We start from the raw sequence: 25,747 nt of genomic DNA on the forward strand, positions 1-25,747 counted from the left end.
CCTTGTAGAAATTTGCCTGTAATGGTACTGTGATTGAACATCCAGAGTACGGTGAAGTCATTCAACTTCAGGGTGATCAAAGGAAAAACATCTGTCAATTTCTTATGGAGGTAAGTAGTCCTGGCTGCTTTATCAAGGACTGGGTACTCATACTGTCAAACCTTGGAAAGGTTCTTTTCATTCCCTTAACCCCTTTCTGACCTCGGACGGGATAGTACATAGTTAAGGTTGAAGGAAGACTTTAGGTTCAACCCATAAAAGGTCAGATCCCCCTCTTTGATGCAGGGCGGTGAGCCTGCATCAAAGCCGGGACATGTCAGCTGTTTTGAACAGCTATGTGCCCGCAATAGTGGCTAGTGAAATCGCGATTTACCCGCCGCCATTAACTAGTTAAATGCCACAAATGGGCAGCACGGTGGCGCAGTGGTTAGCACTGCAGCCTTGCAGCGCTGGGGTCCTGGGTTCTAATCCCACCCAGGACAACATCTGCAAAGAGTTTGTATGTTCTCTCCATGTTTGCGTGGGTTTCCTCCAGGTACTCCGGTTTCCTCCCACATTCCAAAGACATACTGATAGGGAATTTAGACTGTGAGCCCCAACGGGGACAGCGATAATAATGTGTGCAAAACTGTAAAGCGCTGCGGAATATGTTAGCGCTATAAAAAATAAATTATTAAATGCCGCTGACAACGGCATTTAAATGGCGCTTCCGTCCATCCGGCCGGAAATGAGCGCATCGCTGACCCGGTCACATGATTGGGAGTCAGCGATGCATCAGAATGGTAACCTGAGACCTCTATGGTTACTGATCCCAGCTAGCTGTGAGTGCCACCCTGTGGTCGGCGCTCATAGCCACCTGCAATTCAGCTACATAGCAGCGATCTGATGATCGCCGCTATGTAGCAGAGGCAATTGAGTTGTGCCAGCTTCTAGCCTCCCATGAAGGCTATTGAAGCATGGCAAAAGTGAAGAGAAAGAAGAAAAATGTGAAAAAAATAGAAGTTTAAATCACCCCCCCCCCCCCCCTTTGCCCCATCCAAAATCAATAAAAAAACCTACACATTTGGTATTGCCGCGTTCAGAATCGCCCGATCTATCAATAAAAGAAAAAGATTAACCTGATTGCTAAACGGCGTACAAGAAATTCGAAACGCCAGAATTACATTTTTTTTTTTTTGGTCGCCGTGACATTGCATTAAAATGCAATAACAGGCGATCAAAAGAACGTATCTGCACTAAAATGGTATCAATTAAAATGCCAGCTCGGCACGCAAAAAATAAGCTCTCCGACGACCCCAGATCATGAAAAATGGGGACGCTACGAGTGGCGCAATTTTTTTTTTTTTTTTTTTTCCCAGTTCTAGTACACAACATGCTAAAACCAATGATGTTGTTCAAAAGTACAACTTGTTTTGCAAAAAAATAAGCCCTCACATGGCCATATTGACGGAAAAATTAAAAAAGTTATGGCTCTGGGAAGGAGGGGAACGAAAAGCTAACACTGGGGAAATGGAAAATCCCAAGGTCATGAAGGGGTTAATACCCCTTACAAATCAAGTGATATGGCTTCAACTAATGCCTTAACTCCCTCCTTTAAATATATTGCTTGCTCACACTATTCTACCAGTTTAAACTTCATGCCATCTGTGTCCTTTATACATTGTCCCTTGTCTGACTACCAGACTAGCAAATGTGGCATAGAGCTAGTCATCCTGTTTGCAGGAAGTCAATATATCAAATACATTCTAGTTTCTCACTTCTGCACTCTTCACAAAGCAGTGCCTTTCCTGCCCCTGTCTCACTTGTCGTAAAGTTATAAAACGGGCTAAAGTAATACTTTGCTGCCCATAGCAACCAATCATAAAGCAGCTTTTATTTTGTATCCTGCTCTGCAAACAGCATCCAGTGCAGCTTTTCAAAGTCTGTTTCTTAAATCTGCTGATGTATTTCTACTTTTCTAGAAAAGCCTCTCTGGCGCAGAGGGGTAAGGTAATAATAATAATAATAATAATATTATTATTATTATTATTATTATTATTAATAGCTTCAGTTCTACTGGTCAGGAAACTCAAAGTAAATGACTCATAACGCAGTGAGAAGTTATTCTTAGGCTAGGTTCACACTACGTTAGTGCAGTCCGTTCAACATATCCGTTAAACGGACTGCACTAACGCAAGTGCCAGCACTTGCACAGCGCTAGCGCAGATGGAGCTAGCAGTGACAGACCCGGAAACGCTGCAGGCGGCGTCTCGGGTCCGGCACTCAATGACGGCACATCGCTAACGCACGCCCATTGTGGGCGTGCGCTAGCGATGCGCTCGCCATTGCTTGTAATGGCGGCGTTAACGGACTACGTAACACCGCGTTATGCCGCGGTGTAACTTAGTCCGTTAAACAGGTTCACACAACGCAGTGTGAACCCAGCCTTAGTACTTAGTACTTGTCTAGATTCATCAAGACCAGCATTGTTGATGAAAATTCTTGATGAGAGTTGTTAAAGTCAAACAACCATTAAGAGATCCAAGCCTCCTTATGAATCCAGTGTCTGAAAAGCACTGTACACCTCACCATGAATCTTTCTTCATACACTGGGGTGAAATTCCTGGTGTAAGGTATACCACAGCTGGTCATTAATGAGTAGTTGTGGGGTCAATGACCCTGCTCAATACATCTTGATGGCACTAGGCAAAATTGGTGTGAAGATACCAGGTCACAACGTTTGGACACCCTTAAGTTCAGCCAAAATTCCCTTTTTTTCCCCAGAGGAAGAGGTCTTGTGGCTAAGGGTACCGTCACACTATACGATTTACCAACGATCACGACCAGCGATACGACCTGGCCGTGATCGTTGGTAAGTCGTTGTGTGGTCGCTGGAGAGCTGTCACACAGCTGTCCAGCGACCAACGATGCCGAAGTCCCCGGGTAACCAGGGTAAACATCGGGTTACTAAGCGCAGCCCTGCGCTTAGTAACCCGATGTTTACCCTGGTTACCAGCGTAAAAAAAACAAACAAACAGTACATACTTACATTCCGGTGTCTGTCCCTTGCCGTCTGCTTCCTGCACTCACTGACTGCCGGCCGTAAAGTGAAAGCACAGCGGTGACGTCACCGCTGTGCTCTGCTTTCACTTTACGGCCGGAAGTCAGTGAGTGCGGGAAGCAGACGGCAAGGGACAGACACCGGAATGTAAGTATGTACTGTTTATTTTTTTTATTTTTTTTTACATTTACGCTGGTAACCAGGGTAAACATCGGGTTACTAAGCGCGGCCCTGGGCTTAGTAACCCGATGTTTACCCTGGTTACAAGCAAACGCATCGCTAGATCGGTGTCACACACACCGATCTAGCGATGACAGCGGGAGATCCAGTGACGAAAGAATGTTCCAAACGATCTGCTACAACGTACGATTCTCAGCATGATCCCTGATTGCTGCTGCGTGTCAGACACAGCGATATCGTATGGATATCTCTGGAACGTCACGAATCGTAGCGACAAAAGTGCCACTGTGTGACGGTACCCTTAGTGTGATAACTCGACAGAAAATCATTATCAAATATCTTGTCTGGTGTTGTGACATATTTGTTACTGAAAAACAAACCATATTGTAAAACTGTCAATATGAGATCAGTGGGGTGTCTTAACACCGGTCACCCTCATAAACCACTTGATGTGAATTTGCTATGCGCAACACTAATTCACTTGTAATTTGTTTTTCTGCAGATTGGCATTGTTAAGGAAGAACAGCTGAAGGTCCATGGTTTCTGAGATGTGAATGATATCCTCATTCTCCTGCCAAGGCTGGCACTCTTGAAAAATGAATATTTGCAGTAGAAGGACTTTTAATATGTCTGAGCTTTCAACTCTAGGTCCTTTTGTGCATGATTATCGAAAGTGTGTAAAGAGTAGGCTAGTAACACATAAAAAAATAGCTGTGAGATGGTAGGTTGGAACAAAAGGTTTTAGCACATTTCCAATGGAAATGTTTTAGTGATCTGTCAACTTTTTCACTTGATTTGATGTTTTTGTTGTATTAAAACATGTTTGTTGCTGCCTACACTGGTTTCCGTTCTCATTTCTGGTCACTGTGCACACTTTACAATGGACAAAACCTACAAGAAACAAAATGAGCAAATAACCTTCTGTAACTAAGTTAAAAGCTTAAAATACTTAAATTCTTTAATACTGTTTTTGATCAAAAATGGCATAAGCCATCCCAGCACTTTACATGGGATAGCTGTCTTCCAATAAACTTCTACTAGTTGTCTGTACAGTGGAGGTGACTAACTGGCCTGACTTAGATTGCAGTGTCAGTTTTTAACAAGTCAAACCACTGTTCTGTATGTGGGTGCATTTGGCAGAAATGTTGATCTGCAAAAAGTGCTCTTGTGGGGAGAAGGATGGAATTTGGCAAGTAGGGGGATAAGAGGTTTACTACAAATATTTACTGTATGCCTTTTTTTTTTTCTTTTTTGTGATCTCATTATGGTTTGGCTCCATGGCGAAAACAAGCCTTTATTTCTTATAAGGGTGTCATACATGTAGTGGTGGTCTGCATGGCAGTGTCACACGGTTTTACTGTTAGTTTCTCGGCTACAAGCCTTGTATGGGACAACACATGGTTGATGTGTGGCAACACTACTGGTGTATGAGCACCAGCAAAGTCTAATTAAATGCGATCTGCAGCTGGATGGATGAATGAAAACTGCTGTATGATTAAGAGAAATGCTACATGTATCCTGGCTCAGAAGTTGAGGTGTCAAAAAATGACAAGAGAATCAGACACCAGACCAGTATTTGAGGATGGAGCATTAACAGTAGTGAGGCACTAAAGATCACATGTAACTTGCAGATTACAAATATAAAACAATTACATTTTCCAAGACTGATTTGGGCACTCTGTATTTCAAATTCACAGAGAAGAAAAAAATGCCATTGGGGATATATTTACAAATTCACAGAATCTCCAAAATTCAAAAAATACAAATTAACCCTCCTTAATACAATTTATTAAAACGACCACATATGTGCACTACTTAAACCATCACCACAATAGCAGCATACTATAGGAAAGTCCAAGGTGGTGCCAGGCCCTACACTCCACTAAAAGCACCCTACCTATCAGGAGGTTGGCACCCTATCACCTGCACATTGGTGCCCCTGCTCCTTTTCGACTCTCCCTGCTACCCCTGTTGGGCCCTGTTAGGATGGGGAATAGAAAGATAAATCATACAGTGCCCCACTGAGTGTCTTGAGTCAACATAGGTAAATTGGCAGACCTATACTCATGCCTGTCTATTCCTTCCTGTCAGCGGGGGTTGGCGCCCCCGCTCAACGACGACTGTCCTCTAATCTGGCCCTTATTATACAGATGAGGCCCAAACAGATAGGTTAAGGTGCTATAGTACTTTAAAGTGTCAAAGTATATAACCATCAGTTGCTTCCACATATCAGGGGTGCCCTTAGGGTACTGTATTTACACATAAAAGGATCCCTTACTGTGATAATCATTCATACTTCATATAACCATCAAATAACATGCCACATGATTTTTAAATGAGTATGTTCATAAGGACAGATGAAAGAACCAATATCTCAATCAAAACCCTATGTCTACATCAGGACCAGTAACAAATATCAATATAACAGTTCATGCCATCAATGAGTATTGAACAAGTACACCCCCCTTTTTTTGGATATGTTAAAACATAGTCATAATCCTACTCGGTGTCACTACAATGCATCCCTTTATAACTCACAATGCATCCCTTTATAACTCAACGCGTTTCCCCTCTTCTAATTATAAGAGGTTCATCAGGAGTGAAATAGATATCAAAAGGGTTACTTAGCTTAGTCAGATTTGGCGTATTTAAGCAATATAGTCTGCAATACCACGGGACAATCCCATATCGATATGGTGCTTATGGACAAGTGCTAGAAACTGTGCAGTTTATAGACCATTCCTTACTTCCTAGATGGCATCACCTGATTACCTGGCGTGCGTTCCAGCCCCACGTGCTTCCGGTTATCACCCAGCAACCACAGCGCGTCACGTGATATATCTTGCAATGGAGCGTCCCCCGTGTTGCTAATGCGGCGGTGCGAAAGTTCGCGCACACTTAGTCCTAACAGAACTACAACACTAAGGCCGGGGTCACACTTGCGTATTGCATCCGATGCGAGAGCATCGGATGCAATGTGCTAATGACACTCGGCTCCTGCTTGCAGCAGAGCAGGAGCCGAGTGTCATGCGTCTGCTCCGATTCTCTCGCACAGGGAGTATCGGAGCACAGCTGCGGAGGAGGCGGAAAAATGAATTTCTCCATCTCCGTTGCTAGGGTCTGCTTATAGCGCACATGACTCAGATAATATCCGAGTGGTGTGCGCTGTCTCACTCGCACCCATAGGCTTATATGGGTGCGAGTGAGCCGAGAGTTTCCCTCGGTCCGAGACAATCGCAGCATGCTGCGATTGTCTCGGACGGAGACAAACGGCTGACAAAAAGTCGGCTGGTGGGAGCGGCCCCATATGGTAACATTGGTCCGAGTGCAATGCGTTTTTGTTTTTTTCCGCATTGCACTCGTCCGTATTATGGTCTAGTGTGACCCCGGCAAAAGAAGCGCACCCCGCACTGCATCTGCACAAGTGTGACAAATCGCACACGCATAGTATTCCTACAATACAGATGTCCATTCCGCTAGTCATCCTGTGCAATGCTCGACAATTCGCGCATGCGCAGTCATCACTACAATATAGATGCCCGTTCAAGATGCCAATCTGCGCGAGGCTCAAACTGCAGTGTTCACACTAGCTGGAGGGTTAGCACACATGCGCGGGATTAAACACGCACCAATGTCCCTGCGTGCCATATATACTGTCATCTATACTAACGTCATCACCGTGTTAATAGATATTCAAGTATAGGTGCTGCTGTCATACTGTTGAAGATACAACCAATTAAACATTGATGTTATAAAAATATTTTAACCTTAGACAGTTCGCTGGGGACTTAATTGACAAAATACATAAATATCAGCACACGGTGATGACTGAGACAACAGATACTGAGAGGGGGATCCCCTTTAGAAATTCACTGTTTCAGGGTACTTCCCCCTCATCAGTCATCCTTAGTCATGTGACAAGGCTCGTTAAAGAGTTGACATTGACTGTTAGGATTGCTACTTCCAATAGGTGGCACTACAGTTCTAGTCCTCTTCCGCTCTGAAAAGACAATTTGCAGTATGAAGGAAAGAGACTCCATCAAATTTATCCCCTAATGAAAGAAGGGCTCTGGATATTCTATCTGGAAAGAAGGAACTGGTGTTTAAACCATCAGACAAAGGGGGCAACCTTGTTCTTGATTGTGACAACTATAGGGATACGTGTCTCAGGATATTGAAAGATGAATCAACGTATGGGCTGTTACGGAAGGACCCCACTGAGGGATTTAACTCAGAGCTGGATCTTTTGTTGGATGAGGCTTTTGAATCTGGGCTGATATCCAAGAGAGAAGAATTTTATGACACAAAAGACACCTACAATACCGGTATTTTATGCTCTTCCGAAGGTGCACAAAGGGATGGTACCCCTGAAAGGACGACCGATAGTCTCGGGGAATGAGTCCATCACACAAAATTGTGTGTATATATATAGATAAAGTCAAAAGGGAGTTTGTAACGGCCCTATCATCCTACATACGTGACACATCTGATCTGCTGTTAAAAATAAAGGATATTGCTGTGGGAGCAGACACCCTGTTGGCATCAATAGACGTAGAAGCTCTATACAGCAGTATCCCGCATGAAGCTGGTCTACGAGCTATTGACTTTTTTCTCAGATCCAGAGGGGTCCAGTTCACCAAATACAACTGATTTATAAGTTGCCTCTTACGTTTCATACTGACTCATAATTATTTTTTGTTTGAGGGGAGGTTCTACCACCAGCTCTGGGGCACAGTTATGGGTAGTCCATGTGCCCCTACCTATGCTAACTTGCTCCTGGGCTGGTGGGAGGATACGGTGGTGTTTGGTGAGGAGAGACTGCCACAGTGGGGCCCCCAGGTATTACACAATCATGAAGCACTAGAGTATGATGTAACTGAGAGCGAGGAAGCTCTGCTCTCCCAAAACACCCACAGGGTGTCCAATCACTGGGACCACTCCAAGCAAAGATTAATACAAATAAATAGAGCGAAAAAGTTCACAAAGACATAATTATATTTAAAATATCAATAATATTTTATTATAAACAAAATTAAACTATAACAACAAAAACAAATCAAGCGCTGCAAAGGTGTGCTGTATGCACTATGCAGACTGAGGAGGGACAATAAGGAGGAAACATGACGGAAATTGAGTGAGGGGGGAGGAAAAGCGCTTCAGTATGTCCTTTCATCAGTGAAAGTAAGCCAATGCTTTTGTTCTATACAGGGTCCCACAGGTATCCCATACACATGAATGACAAAAGGTTACTTGTAACGTATTGCAGGCTTACCCATTTTAGTTGTCAAGAAGCATGCCCCCTCCTCAACACCCCCGAATGCACGTTTTGCCAAATGGCTTTTTCAACAGGGTTCACAAATGGCTTGTCCCATGATGTTTAAGTAATAATAAAACCAGAAGTAGCGCCGGACATATCGACGCATGCGCGGTGGTGCCCGGCGTGCGTCATTGCCGAGGCCGCTGCAGCTGGGCGTGCATGTAGGTGGAACTCCACCATATGACGTCAAGTGACACCCAGCCTATAGCATTGGCAGCAGCCAGGACGAACGAACCGGGCCACAGCGGGCATGCGCGCTGCCGGCGGCCATATTTAAGAAGACCACGGTGGCGGCCATCTTTGAGAAGATAAAAATCGCTATATACTCCTGCAATGTGCTTTACATGGAAGGTAGTGCACCCATAAGAACAATTACAGAATAAGACATAAATATTAATACAGATTTATGAAAGGAGAATCTAAAAATCCACCTATACTAAGGTGAAAGAACTAATATTATCCAAGGTAATATTGTGAACATTTAAAGTGACCAGTGCAGTATGTATCATATTATGGTGTACAGCCGAAGTAGATAAATAGACATAAATGACGGCTTCAATATCTTTGGGACATCCATCCGTGATACAAGGAGTCCAATGTAGCCCATGTAGCATCCAAAACCGTGGTCATATAGAGGAATAAACTGAAAAAATGAAAAACACACAAGACAATAACAACATATAATAAAAAGAATGGCGGATATACTCACTTTAGAGAGAGAAGGGCGTAAATCTGGGCCCCCCAGATATTGTTGACATGCTAATTTTATGGACAGGTGATGTGGTCTTTTTTAATACTTATGTCCAGGATCTGAATATTAATAACATAGGCCTTAGGTTTACATCGGAAATTGATAGCAATACAATTAACTTTTTGGACATTGTGAGGAAAATGTATATTATAAGTGTTAGTTTCTCTTGCCAGCACATATAGTTACATAGTTATTAAGGTTGAAGGAAGACTATAAGTCCATCTAGTTCAACCCATAGCCTAACCTAACATGCCCTAACATGTTGATCCAGAGGAAGGCAAAAAAAAACCCCACGTGGCAAAGAGTAAGCTCCACATTGGGGAAAAAAATTCCTTCCCGACTCCACATACAGCAATCAGACTAGTTCCCTGGATCAACGCCCTATCAAGGAATCTAGTGTATATACCCTGTAACATTATACTTTTCCAGAAAGGTATCCAGTCCCCTCTTAAATTTAAGTAATGAATCACTCATTACAACTTCATACGGCAGATAGTTCCATAGTCTCACTGCTCTTACAGTAAAGAATCCGCGTCTGTTATTATGCTTAAACCTTTTTTCCTCCAAACGCAGAGGATGCCCCCTTGTCCCTGTTTCAGGTCTATGATTAAAAAGATCATCAGAAAGGTCTTTGTACTGTCCCCTCATATATTTATACATTAAAATAAGATCACCCCTTAGTCTTCGTTTTTCCAAACTAAATAGCCCCAAGTGTAATAACCTATCTTGGTATTGCAGACCCCCCAGTCCTCTAATAACCTTGGTCGCTCTTCTCTGCACCCACTCTAGTTCAGCTATGTCTTTCTTATACACCGGAGACCAGAACTGTGCACAGTTTTCTAAGTGTGGTCGAACTAGTGACTTGTATAGAGGTAAAATTATGTTCTCCTCATGAGCATCTATGCCTCTTAATGCATCCCATTATTTTATTTGCCTTTGTAGCAGCTGCCTGACACTGTCCACTGAATATGAGGGCGTTGACCCCCCTTCACTCTGAGTTTAGCTGAGGAATTTTTGCACTTCTGACCATGGTCCTGAAAAGCCACTTGGCAGCTAAAACCCCCCTTCCCTGTGTTCCTGTTCTGAGATGTGTATGTGCAGCTCCCAAACCCCTCATGCCCCTCCCAAAATAATTTTTACGATCGCTTGTTGGCTCAAACCTTCCTCCAGCAGAAACTGGCTTGATCTCCTTTAAAGGCAAGATGTCCTTTTTTTCCTTTATAGTGAGATATTGGGCCAACGGTTTAGGCCTGGAAAATAATACGTCCAGTTTGTGAATCTCCATCGGTGGATCTATCAGCCATGGTAAGCGCAGGCTTCTAGTTCCAACAGGGACAGAGTATGGATTTCTCTGGAACTATGCATCCCATCAAGCCCAAATTTTGTCTCATTAGAACGCCAATGTTAATACAAGATGAATTCTGGGTGTGTTATGATTCTGACATGTTCTGTAGCGGAGATACAGGCATTAGACAAACTTGTGTGAAATTTAGTAAGACTGAAGAGATAGGAGGGTCTGAGGAAACCAGCCCTGTTAATGATGTCACAAGGCTGTGGTTATTTAAGTGACACCACTTTACCCAGCCTTCAGATTCTGTCTGAGTCTGACTTGAGGAGCTCGTACTGCTAGCCCTGATGAACTGGGATATTTGGAGCTCCGCCCACTAGCCTGGTTGCCTGAAATGACCTGAACACATGTAAGTGTTAATTTCTCATTTAACCCCTGTTATTTTTATAATTACCTTGTACATATTTTCATTTATCTCATATTGTAACATCTTTTATACCTTTTTATAAACACTGCCTTAATCTTTAATGGAGTAAAATATTTAAAATACTAGATTCGTTCTCCTGTTCTAAAACGTACCATAAGTCTTCAGAAGGGAATTACGCTACTGTTTTGGGTTAGCTTCGGACCCGTTAATCGAAGCTGGTGGCAGCATACTGTGTGCAGTGCCTTTGAGTGTCGTTGTAGCGACTGCGGCATTGATAATTATTGTTCCTGCCTGAGCGGGAGTAGTTATATCGCCTCGCTGCAGCGTGCCCAATAGCCAGTACATAGCAGGCAGCCTTTCTGGTGACTAATTACCCTAGGTGCAGTACCTAGTCTGACCTGAGGGTAAGGAGGGCGCCAGAGAGCTGCAAGTTCAAGCGGAACTGAAAAGCGGGATGTACATAAATCCCTGCAGTTCGTGTTATATTGCAGAGCAGTGGGATAACTAAAATAAGCCCCTGCTGTAAACTAAGAGGTCAATAGCCTTGGGTGTGTTTTTTCATCACATTGTAGCAGTGGAGGGATAACTAAGATAAGCCCCCCTGCACATGTGATAGCTGTCTGTTGGCCTAAAGTCACCCCGATCCGTGACGTAGGGGTGATGGTCACGGTGTGAATCGTGACAGACGTAACAATCAGCAAGGATAATGATGGTCATCTCGCAACCACCATCTATAGGAAACCCACCTCTACAAACAATTTGCTTAGTTGGAACAGTCACCACCCATATGGGCTCAAGAGGGGGATACCCAAAGGACAATATATGAGAGCGAGGAGAAATTGTTCCTCGGATGCGTCCTTTTATGCTGAGACACAAGATCTGAAAAATAGATTTCTGGAGAGGGGTTATCCGATGAAGATCCTCCGAGATACATTTAAGCAGGTGGAAACAGTCTCTAGAACCAGCCTCCTCCATCCTAAGAACAAGGATGAATTGGATCCACCTGTGAGACTCATTGGTAGTTTTGATGACTGTTCCCAAGAGGTGAGGGACATTGTCAATAGACATTGGGCCATATTATTGGCAGATACGAACATTAAAGATTGTTTGTCTGAGACACCCATGATCACCTATAGGAGGGGGAGATCCCTAAGGGACCAACTTGTACATAGCACCTTTATCCCCCCTAAAAAAAGTGGCACATGGCTAGACAGGAGGCAACTTGGTACATTCCGCTGTGGCGCATGCTCTTTTTGTGGGTACATAGCCACGGGGAATCATTTTTCCAGTGTCAGCACAGATTTTTGAGAGTAGACACTTTGCCAATTGCAAAACAAGTGGTGTGATATATTTGTTCAGATTCACTTGCCCGATAAATTATGTGGGAAAAACGAAAAGGGAGCTAAGGAGAAGGATTGGGGATCACTTGGGTGATATTAGACATGCCAGGGATACCCCGATATCCAAACATATTCGGATTGTACATCAGGGAGATCTGAATTCTTTCTCCTTTTGTGCCATTGAGGTGGTGGTTCCTTCTGTGCGGGGTGGGGACTGGGACCGGAAAATTTTGCAAAAAGAACTCAAATGGATCCATAGACTGGAAACAGTCTCCCCGAAGGAGTTGAACGAACAAATGAACTTTGGCTGCTACCTATGTCTCTATACCGGTTGATAAGAATTTGGCGATGAGCTTACCTGTGACATTGACCCTAATGGGTTAGATTTAGCCTACATCTGTCCTTATCTTTGGATGCTGTATCTGTATATACCTTTTGAAAATGGATTTTTGACAGAAGTAACTTGGTGATATGTGCGTTTAGGGCTATATAGGAGAATAGGTGAGTCTTTGAATTTTTGAATTTTGAGATGACAGGCTTTACATAATTTGTTATCTTATTAGCCTTGATGAGATTTTATCTGTTAAGATATATGATATCGAATTGTGCTGATATTTATGTATTTTGTCAATAAAGTCCCCGGCGAACTGTCTAAGGTTAAAATATTTTTATAACATCAATGTTTAATAGGTTGTATCTTCAACAGTGTGACAGCAGCACCTATACTTGAATATCTATTAACACGGTGATGACGTTAGTATAGATGACAGAGTATACATGACACGCAGGGACATTGGTGCATGTTTAATCCCGCGTATGCGCGGTAACCATGCTGCTAGTGTGATCATTGTGCAGCTTGAGCCTCGCGCAGATTGGTATCTTGAACGGGCATCTATATTGTAGTGATGACTGCGCATGCGCGAATTGTCGAGCATTGCACAGGATGACTCCCGGAATGGACATCTGTATTGTAGGAATACTGCGCGTGCGCGATTTGTCACGCTTGCGCAGATACAGTGCGAGGTGCGCTTCTTAGTGTTGTAGTTATGCTAGGACTAAGCGTGTGCGAACTTTCGGGCCAGTGCATTAGCAACACGGGGGATGCTCCATTGCAAGATATATCACGTGACGCGCTGTGGTTGCTGGGTGATAACCGGAAGCACGTGGGGCTGGAACGCACGCCAGGTAATCAGGTGATGCCATCTAGGAAGTAAGGAATGGTCTATAAAATGCACAGTTTCTAGCACTTGTCCATAAGCACCATATCGATATGGGATTGTCCCGGTGGTATTGCAGACTATATTGCTTAAATACGCCAAATCTGACTAAGCTAAGTAACCCTTTTGATATCTATTTCACTCCTGATGAACCTCTTATAATTGGAAGAGGGGAAACGCGTTGAGTTACAAAGGGATGCATTCTCAGTTATAAAGGGATGCATTGTAGTGACACTGAGTAGGATTATGACTTTATGTTTTAACATATCCAAAAAAAGGGGGGTGTACTTGTTCAATACTCATTGATGGCATGAACTGTTATATTGATATTTGTTACTGGTCCTGATGTAGACATAGGGTCTTGATTGAGATATTGGTTCTTTCATCTGTCCTTATGAACATACTCATCTAAAAATCATGTGGCATGTTATTTGATGGTTATATGAAGTATGAATGATTATCACAGTAAGGGATCCTTTTATGTGTAAATACAGTACCCTAAGGGCACCCCTGATATGTGGAAGCAACTGATGGTTATATTCTTTAGCAAACTTATGAAGATTAATTTTATGGTGAGGATGTAGGAGAGGTTTTCTCCTCATGACTCTTCCATAAATTCCATATTTGTGCAGGTGCTTCTTAACAGTAGAACAATGTACCGCAACGCTAGAGTCTTTGCAGTCAAGCGGAGGTTCTGATTTGCCTCTCTAGCAATCCTACGAGCAGCTCACACTGAAATTTTACTTGGTCTTCCAGACCTTATCTTGATTTCCAAAGTGCCTGTTGACTGCCATTTCTTAATTACATTCGAACTGAGGAAAGGACAACTTGAAAACACTTTGCTATTTTATTACAGCCTTCTCCGGATTTGTGGGCCTCCACCATTTTCATTTTCAGCGTTCCAGGCAGCTGCTTAGAAGAACCTTTGGCCCTTAAAAAAAAATAGTGAGCACACCTCTAACCTTTATAAATATACAGTATAATATTCACTAATCAAATTTGTATTAAAAAAATGAAAGGATGTTCAACCACTTCCCAACCTTGGACGCATGCAGTATGTAGGAGTGGGCTGCACTTGTGTCCCCTCTCCTCAGGATCGGCTGCCTTGTTGTCCCCCACAGCATTAGACCCACTCACTTCCACTCTCTGCCTCCTCAGGGTGCTGTGCAGTCGCTCTGCACATGGACAGATAAATCCTCTTCTGTAGCTGGCACCGAGGAGGAGGATCGGGGTGCGGGAGGAGGAGTTACAAGGTGATCACACCGCCGCAGCACCCGGGGCTGTGTCAGGTAAACCCTGCGCATGTGTGTGCCTGTACAGATAATACAGTTTATTCAAATAAAAAAAGCTAACTAGAGATCTGGGGCAGTGCATTCATGATCCGGGCCCTACTGATGACCTTGGTTGGCGGCCCCTGCAATCGCGCCCTGACACTGGCTGACAGTTGTCTCTGTACTGATGCACTGCTAACTCGGCTGTCAGTCAGTACCGAGACGAAGTTACAACTGAAGTTTCACCGGAACCTTTAATGTTCTTGACCAGTTTAGAAAACCCAAAATCCAATTGCCATTTATTGGAATCTGAGGTAACAGATGGGACCCATTCTGTATTCTCATCCATTAGTCAGAATGCAGACAACCAATAAACAGCATTCTCTGATCTGGAGGACCCAACACTTCCATGATTTCAGAGGACAATGTGTAATACCTAATTTCTCCTTTGGAGGTGCTGTAGGGAAGTTCAGCATTTGCTACAGGGTATTCATTAACTGCAGGAGGTTTGTGTAGAAGGGATCAGTTTGGTCTTTATTCACAGCACATTGTGGCTTTAGCTCTGACCCATATGGAGAAACCTTACATGAGACTGGACGACCCCATCAATGTCCATAGTGCTGGAGAATAAGAGCCAGGGGCTAAACCCACATTCACTACATGGACGTCGGATGAAATAAGGACAAAAACAACGATGTAGGGGAGAAACAGATAATTTATTTATAGACGGGGTTATAAAATATTATATATTTTATTAATATGTAGATGTGTAAATTATTACTGTATCAGAATAATCCTATTTATGGGCCGGGTTGATCCAGAGGCAGGCGAAAACCCCCTGTGAGGAATCGGCCAATTATCCTCATATCAGGGGGGAAAATTCCTTCCTGACCCCAAATAAAACATGGCGGTCAGAATAAATCCCAGGATCAAGGGCTCATAGCTAATATGTCATACCTAGGTGTAATTTTAAAAATATATATTATATAAAATTATATTATTATTATATAAATGCTTATTATATAAAAATATAAAAGTGATTTCTATTTTTGGACTAATTTATGTTTATATTTGTGTTAACTAAATTATTGTAAATTAAAAATATATTATTATCTTACATAAATTATATATTTTTTATTATAAACATAAGAAACTACTTATTTATTCTATTTTACTAAACCTATCTATTGGCCGTGTTGATCCAGAGGAAGGCGAAAACCCCCTGTGAGGAACCGGCCAATTATCCTCATATCAGGGGGGAAAATTCCTTCCTGACCCCAAATATGGCGATCAGAATAAATCCCAGGATCAATAGCTCATAGCTAATATGTCATACGTAAGTGTAATTTTTTATTTAGATATTTTCTATTTTTGGACTAATTTATTTTTATTATTATGTTAACTATTTTTTTAAACCCAAAAGGAAATATTATATATATATATTTTTTTGTTATAATCATAAGAATCTACTTATTTATTCTAATTTCTAAACCAATCTATGGGCCGTGTTGATCCAGAGGAAGGCGAAAACCCCACGTGAGGAATCGGCCAATTATTCTCATGACGGAGGAAAAATTCCTTCCTGACCCCAAATATGGCGATCAGATTAAATCCCAGGATCATAGACTCGAGCCTAATCTGTAAAGTGTGGAAATGAGATTATTAAAAAATATTTTAATTAATCTGTTATATATTTAGAATGTTTTTGTTTTGTTTTGTTTAGAATAAACTATTTCTGATTATTAAAACTTTTTTGGACTACTTATGTGGGAATCTAATTATTAACATTTTTAAAACTTTTTGCGCTACTTATGTGTGAATTTAATTATCAATATATTGTACTAAACCTATTTAAGGCCGTGTAGATCCAGAGGAAGGCGAAAACCCCCATGAGGAATGAGCCAATTATCATATTAGGGGGAAAAATTCCTTCCTGACCCCAAATATGGCGATCAGATTAAATCCCAGGATCAAAAGCCAAAATTTCTATCTACATTCTATATGTCTATGTGTGGGGGACTATACCTATCGTGTAGTGGGTGCCTATACCTATCGTGTAGCGGGGGACTATACCTATCGTGTAGTGTGGGTGACGTGGATGTGATGGGTGAAATACTTACCTAGTCTGTGCTGAGGTGAGTTCAGGGATAATGGCCCATATTAGACTATTATTCCTGAACTCACAAGATGGACACTAAGCACAGGCCTCTCCCGATGGCACAGAAGATCTTCGGGCTAAGGTGATGTGAAGAACTAGCCCAGGATTGGAGTATGCAGAGTAAAGGGCCTGGTGCAGCGACACGATGGCAGTGGTCCGATATGAAGATGTTATGGAGAGACATGATGTTCTAGGGCAGCCGAGGTGACAAACAGCAGCAGAGATCTCAGGTACGGGTCTGGAGGCACAAAGTTCTGGGCAGTTGGCACAGGCTCATCCTGCAAGACATAAAAAGAAGTTATTGAAATGTCTTCCATCTAGTGGATCTTCTGTTATCTTAGAGGAATGGCCATCATAATGAACCATTCGGCTATGAAACATCAGATCTGATGTACTGATATAATGATCAGTGTCCTGTGTGTACAGCAGTCACCCACAAGATGGCCTTGGATGGTTTCACAGCCCAGATCTTCTCATCCACCTAAGAATAATAGAGACATGGTCATTGGCAGAAACACTGGGAGAAGACAATGACGGAGATAATGGCAACAAGGTGAGAAGGACATTTGATGGGATTTATCCTCAGAGAAAGATTATCTTACCGGGCCCAGCTTCGTGACACATAATTGAAGCCGACCATGGGGTTAAGGGCTTTCTTTTCCTCCGGCCACTGCATAAGATGTTTCTCCATAACTGGCCTGAATGGTATGAATGGTGGCTGTGCTCTCCTTTCCTCCAGATCCTCCCAGCCGATGGTGGTGAAGAATGGATGCTCTCGGATGTTCCCGGTCACACCCAATCGCTTCTGAGGCTTTTTGCACAGCAGCTTCTTGATAAGATCTTGCATGTCAGCATCAAGCCAAGATGGAATTTCAGGCTCTCCTTTGGTAATAGCCCTGAAAGCCATTTTGCTGACAGAGCAGCTGTAAAATGGGGAGTGTCCTGTTGCCATCTCGGACACCACAATCCCCAGGCTCCACCAATCCACTGCTGTACCATATCCTCTTTTGCGAAGCACCTCAGGGGCCATGTAATGGAAAGTGCCTGTCACTCCAGAGATGTTATTGGAGGAGGTGACGCCATCTTGGGCAAGCCCAAGGTCGATGATACGGATGTGGCCATCGGCATCCAACATGATGTTATCCGGTTTAATATCTCTGCAATGAAAAAAAACATCAAAATAAGAAATCTGCTGAGTGATACAGGAGATGGAAAATGGGTCACTGCAAGATCAGGTGGAATAGGCAGTCAGGAGCCCAGGAAAGTTGGAGGCAATATTACTAGAACGTAAAGGGAACAGAGAGAAGGAGGAAAGTTCTGCTCACCGGTGGACGATGTTGTGTCCGTGGAGGAACTGGAGGCCACATATGATCTCTGCTGTGTAGAATCTGATGGAGAGAACAGAGCGTAGAATCAGTATCATCGCTGGAACCTCCTTCCTGCCTGGGCCATATTCCCTGCCAGTCCTTTCCCAGCTCCATCCCAACCTCAGCTTTTATTTCCACCCCTCCTCTCACGTTTTGGTATATCTTCCTCTTTCTCACCTTGCATTGTCGATGTTCAGAGAGCCATACGTCTCAATCAAAGCCTCGAGGCTGCCACCGGACAGATATTCCATGATGAAATACGCACGCTTCCGAGACTGGTGTGTGGCATACAGGTGACATAGGAATGGGCAGTCTCGGGCCGCCAGGAGTATCCGCCGCTCTCTCATAATGATGTTCTCATTAACCTCCCTTTTCTTGATCATTTTCACAGCCATATAGATGTTTTGGCTGAGGACTGATGTCAGGACAACCTGAAGAAAGGAATAGATTATGGTTGGAAAATGTGTATGGGAGGCGGAAAACAGCTGGTTCATCTACTGCACAAGAAACGTGTGAACTGAGTGGTTTGTGAGTCTGCTGGCATCCTGGACTTTATAGCAGAGGAATGTTAAGCTATTGGCGTGATGCACTGTCTGTTCCACGAATGGTCTATGGAGAGGCCTTAAAGGGGTATTCCATTATCACCACATGGCCGGAGTCACACTATAGCGAGATATGGCCGAGTCTCGCTGGTTAAAAGCAAGCTCTGGCACCGGCACTCCGGAGCGAAGCGTGCAGCTCCATGTATTGCTATGCGGCCGCACGCTCCGTTCTGGAGTGCCAGTGCCAGAGCTTGCTTTTAACCAGCGAGACTCGGCCGTATCTCGCTGTAGTGTGACTCCAGCCTATGGGAATAAATAGGACAAACACGATGGTATTTGGAGCTGGTTGGGGTTCAGTATTGGTCTTCTATCAATGTGCAGCTGATTTAAAAACATAAAGGTCAAAGCATTTATTGTATCCTGATAGCATCATATATGGACCAGTACATGGAAATAAACTGTCACCCCAACTCCCCACAGATGTAATCCCAGAGATCAGCTCTTCAATGAATCAGAATACCCGTTTATAGCAGAACTAAACCTAACTATGGTGATGAGATGATCCAATTTGTAAAAAAATCATGGGGTCATGGGAGCGTTTGTGTGTTTTGTCAGCCATTCCATTCGAGAATAATTAATCAAATCCCCCATGTATGTACTAGAGAGAAAATAGAGGAAAAACCAAAATAACGTATCTTTAAAATTAAATAATTTATTTCACATATAAATATTAAAATTAAAGCAAGGGAATATCACAAAATTATTAAGGGTCATACAGAGACCAGGAATTATGAACAATTGGACATATATAATAATGATAAATGCCAATGAACACCTAATCCCTTTTAAATATCCCACCATCAATACTCAATAGAAAATGCTCAGTGCCAAACTCTTTGTTGTGGTAACCAGATAATTAGAATGATAAAGAGCCTAGTGAAAATAGGCGCATTCGTAAAGGCTAATGCCCATCTGTAAACTATATCATGTTACTTACATAAAGTATTATCCTGGTGTCTGCGCCCTCAAATACCCAGACAGCGCCGTTTCACCGTCATGGATTCCTCAACAGGGGCATGTGTGCTGCTCATGAAACTGCACATCTATAGATATCCCCGTACACAGCTGATGGTAATGTCGGCATCATCGGTGATGTACTGCGCATGCGCTGGTCCCTGGACTTCCTCCCTCGTAAATAGTGACTTCCTGCTCATCGCGTCTGGAACGCAAGCGTGGAACGCTATGCGTCACCATGGTGAGCAAGGCAGGAAGCCACGGGGAAGTTCCTGACCTGCGCATGCGCCAACCGGGCGCTGAGAATCACAAAGAACATAATGGAGCTAGGAATAAGAATAGAGGGAATCCGGGCAGGCAACAAGGTGCCGTTGTTGAAAAAGGGGGATTTTTAGGAAATATAGGCTTATATGTATCTATTTATAAAGTGCAAAAAGTGCATAATTATTAAACCTAATAAAAATTACATATGTTTATAAGTCATGTGTGAATTATAATAAAGAAAGAAACCTAGTGCACAAATATATATCAATATATGAAGGGTGTAAATTAATCACATGCAATTAATAATCATATTTACAATCAATTATATAAATTCCATATATTTAAATAAAAACAACAGCAGTAATAAATATTACCTAATATAGTGTCCTATCAAAATATACATAATATAGCTAGATATATTTATCCCAAATTTTAATAGATATATTAAATATAATCCCCCATATTGCCACATTTATTCTCATGCACAAGATTGAACAACAAAAAACATGTTATATATCTACTCCCTAACTTATTAACATATAATCTACAAATTTCATGACACAAACATAAACGAACAACATAACTAAAATGGTCCATGGCGAATACATCTGCGAGACCGGACCTATTCATATCCTTATGAGGACAAGACAAAAGAAGTTGGACTACTTGATATGATGTCTCTAATTAATAAAGCTGAAGAAATCAGTATTAAAAACAAAACACCCAACAACACACATAATTAAAATTAGGATAAGAAATATTACTCAGTGGAGAATACTAAACAATTATAGAAATGCAGAAAAGCCCGTGGTTTCATTAAGGCCTCGGGGGACCATGGTTCTCAATAAATAGATCCATCAGCTGTCTTTCTGCGCCAACATTTTGCCAAGGTTACCCCCCAAAAGCCCAAGTCTTCTTGATCAATGGCTTGAATTTTTAGTTCACTCGGATCCCAATTGTGGTATAATGTAAAGTGCCATAGAAGAAGATGTCAATGAATATCTATCTACAGAAAATAACAGATGGAGATACAATGACAAATATAGATTGATAAAAATATATGAAACTTACTTTGCCAAAGCTGCCTCTACCCAAGACCTTATGGAAGGCAAAGCTGGTCATGTCAAGCCTGGCGTAGGGGCTGGATGTTCCGGTGTCTCTGCTGCATCCAGGTGTTGGTTCTCCTTCCTCCAATCCATTGTCTTCGGCCTCTCTCCTCTTCTTCCTGAATCCAGCAGTGGTAATACTCACCTCTTCTCTCTTCCTCTTCTCCACTCTCTTCTCCTCTCTCTTCTCCTCTCTCCTCTTCTTCCTGAATCCAGCAGTGGTATCACTCTGCTCTTCTCTCTTCCTCTTCTCCACTCTCTTCTCCTCTATCTTCTCCTCTCTCTTCTCCTCTCTCCTCTTCTTCCTGAATCCAGCAGTGGTAATACTCACCTCTTCTCTCTTCCTCTTCTCCACTCTCTTCTCCTCTCTCTTCTCCTCTCTCTTCTCCTCTCTCCTCTTCTTCCTGAATCCATCAGTGGTATCACTCTGCTCTTCTCTCTTCCTCTTCTCCTTCCTCTTCTCCTCACTCCTCTCCTCGCTCTCTTCTCCTCGTCCAGTAGTCGCCATTCTCAGTATTCTCTTCCCGCCTGCAGACCTCGGTCCAATCACTTCAGCCGACAGTTGAAAGTAAACGGCAGTTGGTCGTGTGCAGGTGACCAGAGGTCAGAGGTCACTGAACCCTCAGGTGGCTCCTGCTGGCAGCGGCTCCTGCCCTGCTCTGCCCTATACACTGTGATGTGGGCATCATGGGTGACAGTTTAGGGTCCAGAGGAACGGCAGAGAACTTCATGGCGGCTTCTAGTGCTGTTTTTAAATTTCAGAATACATTCTTTTTACCCACATGCACAGAGATGTAATCATATGCCAAGAATACATAAAAAACACAACATACTATAAAATCCCAGCTCTTCCCATTACTAATGTAATTCTAGGGTTTCCATATATTTAATAAATGATTCCTTTTATCTTTCATGTTACAATATTATTTCTCATATATCGCGGTTACTAGAGATTATATTTTTTAAATATTTAGGAACCCGTGTGTCATTTCCTTTACTCTTCGCAAACACTTGTTACCTTGTGTTGGTATCACATCAATTCCCAATAAAAAACATTTCAGTTTGTTGGTGTAACGTGAATACATGTGTAAAAGTTCATGGGGTATGAATACTTTTTCAGGGCACTGTATTGCCGGCCATTTTCTGCAATGCTTTACTAATTCTCATCCCGTCCTTTATTGCATTGATATCAGAGTCTTTTGCACTTATTGAGTATTTTTTCCTATTATTGCATTTTTCCGGGGCCCTCCTGCTCTTATTGTCAGTATGGGGTCGGTGGTCCTTTCTTTCGATGATTTGGGACATGGATTGGTCATTTTGCGCACGTTGATGTGTTTATAGATGTTTGTATTCTGTGGATTTGTTCTGCTTTTTTCTCGATAGCGCTCACAATAAAGCTATCCTAATATTTATTTGGATGCCCGATCCTTGGTTTCTCTCTTGTTGACAATATTCTAACTGCACATTTTTGGCCGGCACTCGGGTCTTTATTTAAGTTGCACCCATCCAAGCACCAAGGCACAAGGCTGACCTAAAATACAGTCAATTAACTTAAAGGGAATATGTCACCAGGTTTTTCTATCCCTTCTAAGAACAGAATGTTGTTGGGACAGAGACTCTGATACCAGTGATATATCACTTACTGGGCTGCTTGCTGTAGTTTTTTTTTAAATTAGTGTTTTCTCTGCTGCAGATCTATCAGAGCTCAAAATGTTAAGCTTGTGATAACCCCACTGACATCACTGATTGGCAGATTTCTGTGTACACTGCGCATAGGCAGAAAGCTGTCAATCAGTGGTGGGGTTACATAGCACCCATGAATACGGAGGACTACCTGGCAGTAGGTTTACTAGTCCTCTAGTGATAATTTCCTGTTGATAAAACAGTGATTTTTTAAATCAAAAGTATAGGAAGCAGCTCAGTAAGTGACACATCACTGGAATCAGGGTCTCTGTCTTTACATCATGCAGCTATCAGATTAGGGAACAAAAACCTGGCGACAGATTCCCTGTAACATATTAATTAAAAAAAAGACTAGACAAGGTTATTTTGGATAAAGAAAAGGCTCACAATGTTTATTAAAGGTTGCCTAAAACATAAATGAATAAGTCAATAAATATTAAAAACCATAGAATAAATTCATCAGTCAGTAATCAAATAAATAATCAACTGTGACGATCAAAAATGGACCAAGTCCTCCAAGCCTTAGCAAAAATAATGGGCATCTCAACAAAAAAGGGTGGGCCGGCAGGTGGCTGGTGACTTGCTGTGCACGGACCACCCCGGACTTTGGCGAAACTGGGCCTTTTATGCAGAAATATTCTCACCGTTAGCACTAGTTCACCAATCAGGGTAAAGATGCATCTTCCTGCGCGAATAACAGATTCTTCCAAAACTTGGTCGTGGAGGACCACAGCTGAGACAACATTGACTCTCAATTGATAAGTACCATTACGGGAAAGAATAGGGAGGGAAAACCAAAAAGGAAAGGGAGCACAAATACAGCAAAGTATAGCTACAATTCTTAAATATAGAATAATATTCTAATGCTCCTGTGAAGCTATGTGTCTTACCAGAAGTTGCTCCTGTTATCTGAATGATCTGTTCACCCTATGTTTTTGCCTATGTAGCACTACAGATGAAAGACCTCCTATCACCAGGTCATGCGCCCAACTTCTACTACCTCATCTGAAAGAATCCACTGTTGAGATGGATTATTACTATTTAATTACAAGGACTTCTATTGGTGACGTTTTTATGGACTCTAAGTAGAGAATAATTGACAATGATAGATTAAGTGTTCCCAGGCCAAGATCTTGAATCCCACAGAAAACACAAAATAGCTTGCCGGCTTTTTTGGGCAAAGAATTAAACAAGACAGTCCATCAGGAGCATTCTTCACAAATTACAGCCAACATCGTCATACACCTCAATGATAACAAAGGTAGACACAGGAGGAACAACCTTCCAATTAGAAGGCTATCGGAAGAAGTTGGAGCACTACAATTGGAGGAATGGGCACAGAAATATTTTTGGTGACCTACTATAGAGAACATCTCACTTAATTGACAAAGAAGTCATGAAGCTTTGTGCCCAAAGCCAACAGACCCATCTATTGATACAAGTAGAAAAGGACAATGGTGCTCCTCTAAGTTAGTATATCTCACAATAATAAGGTGGCACAGAAACATAGACAAGTGTTCACCTTTAGGAGTTGTTGTAGGGTTTAGACACTACTCTAATGAAGCATATTAGATCCTTTCCAAGCTGAACTTTCTCATCAGGATCCACGGCCAAGATGCGACCTGTCAGTAAGATAAGAGAAAAGTTTCAAACTGAGATAGTTGGGTGCCAAGGATGTTGGAAGATGATTAAGTATTGGCCATGGATACAAACAAAAATATTATATTGATAACAGGCAACACATTTCAAAAGTGGACTGATATTGGTACCTGTGAAGAAAGGTCCAAGAAATGTTGGACACACAAAGGAACTCAACTTTAAGATCCTCTCACAATGGTCCAAGATCCCTGCTAAATTACATCAAATGTTCAAGTCATTCTCACGCTTGGGATGATGGTGGGCTTCAGCTCCAGGTTCAGTTTTATATGTCTGGTGGACCTGACCTCCTATATGTCTATTATGGTACTAGATCTCCTGACTAACCTCAAAATGATTCCTGATGTTCCAGATCTTCCACCATCTTCTCACCTTGGTTGATAAGAAGTTCTCCGCTGTCATCATTTTTTATCACCTTCTCTTGTTTTCTGTTTTGTCCTTTCCTTTTTTTATATCTTTGTTCACATAATCTGAGATCCTCCACATAAAACCGATTACCTTTTATTAGACTTAAAAAAAGAAAAAGTTTTTGAACTCGATGGCTCAGTGGTTAGCACCGCAGCCGTACAGTGCTGGGGTCCTAGGTTCAAATCCCACCAAGGATAACATCTGCAAGAAGTTTGTATGTTCTCCCCGTGTTTGCGTGGGTTTCCTCTGGGTTCTCCGGTTTCCTCCCACATTTCAAAGACATACTGATAGGGAATTTAGATTGTGAGCCCCATCGGGGACAGTGATGATAATGTGTGCAAATTGTAAAGCGCTGCGGAATATGTTAGCGCTAAATAAAAATAAAGATTATTATTAAACCTTCAATGTCTGATAGACTTGGGTCACATGCACAGCTTGCTCCATTCATTTTTATGGCAGTTCTGAAATTTGCCGTTTTCGGAATATTCATAGAAATAAATTGAAAGAACCATGAATGCACAGTCAACGTTCCATCCTTGACATCAATGCATTGCAAAATTGTAGAAAAATGCATATACTGTGTACATAACTTAATAATTACAGTATATTACAAAAGTGAGTACACCCCTCACATTTTTGTGAATATTTTATTATATCTTTTATGGGACAACACTAAAGATATGACAATTTGATATAATGTAAAGTAGTCAGTGTAAAT

The 25,747-nt window shown here is 42.2% G+C and overlaps 1 protein-coding gene across 1 annotated transcript in view; it reads left to right on the top strand.

Moving 5' to 3' along the window:
* Positions 1-4,056, top strand: part of EIF1B (eukaryotic translation initiation factor 1B) — a 35,208-nt gene extending 31,152 nt beyond the window's left edge. Inside the window, exons 3-4 of the mRNA XM_069730112.1 lie at positions 9-110; positions 3,723-4,056. Coding sequence (XP_069586213.1) covers positions 9-110; positions 3,723-3,767 — 147 coding nt within the window. The 3' untranslated portion in view covers positions 3,768-4,056. The remainder of the gene's footprint in view (positions 1-8; positions 111-3,722) is intronic.
* Positions 4,057-25,747: the final 21,691 nt, after the last annotated feature.

This window comes from Ranitomeya imitator, chromosome 6 (assembly GCF_032444005.1).
Source record: "Ranitomeya imitator isolate aRanImi1 chromosome 6, aRanImi1.pri, whole genome shotgun sequence".
Lineage (NCBI taxonomy): Eukaryota > Metazoa > Chordata > Amphibia > Anura > Dendrobatidae > Ranitomeya > Ranitomeya imitator.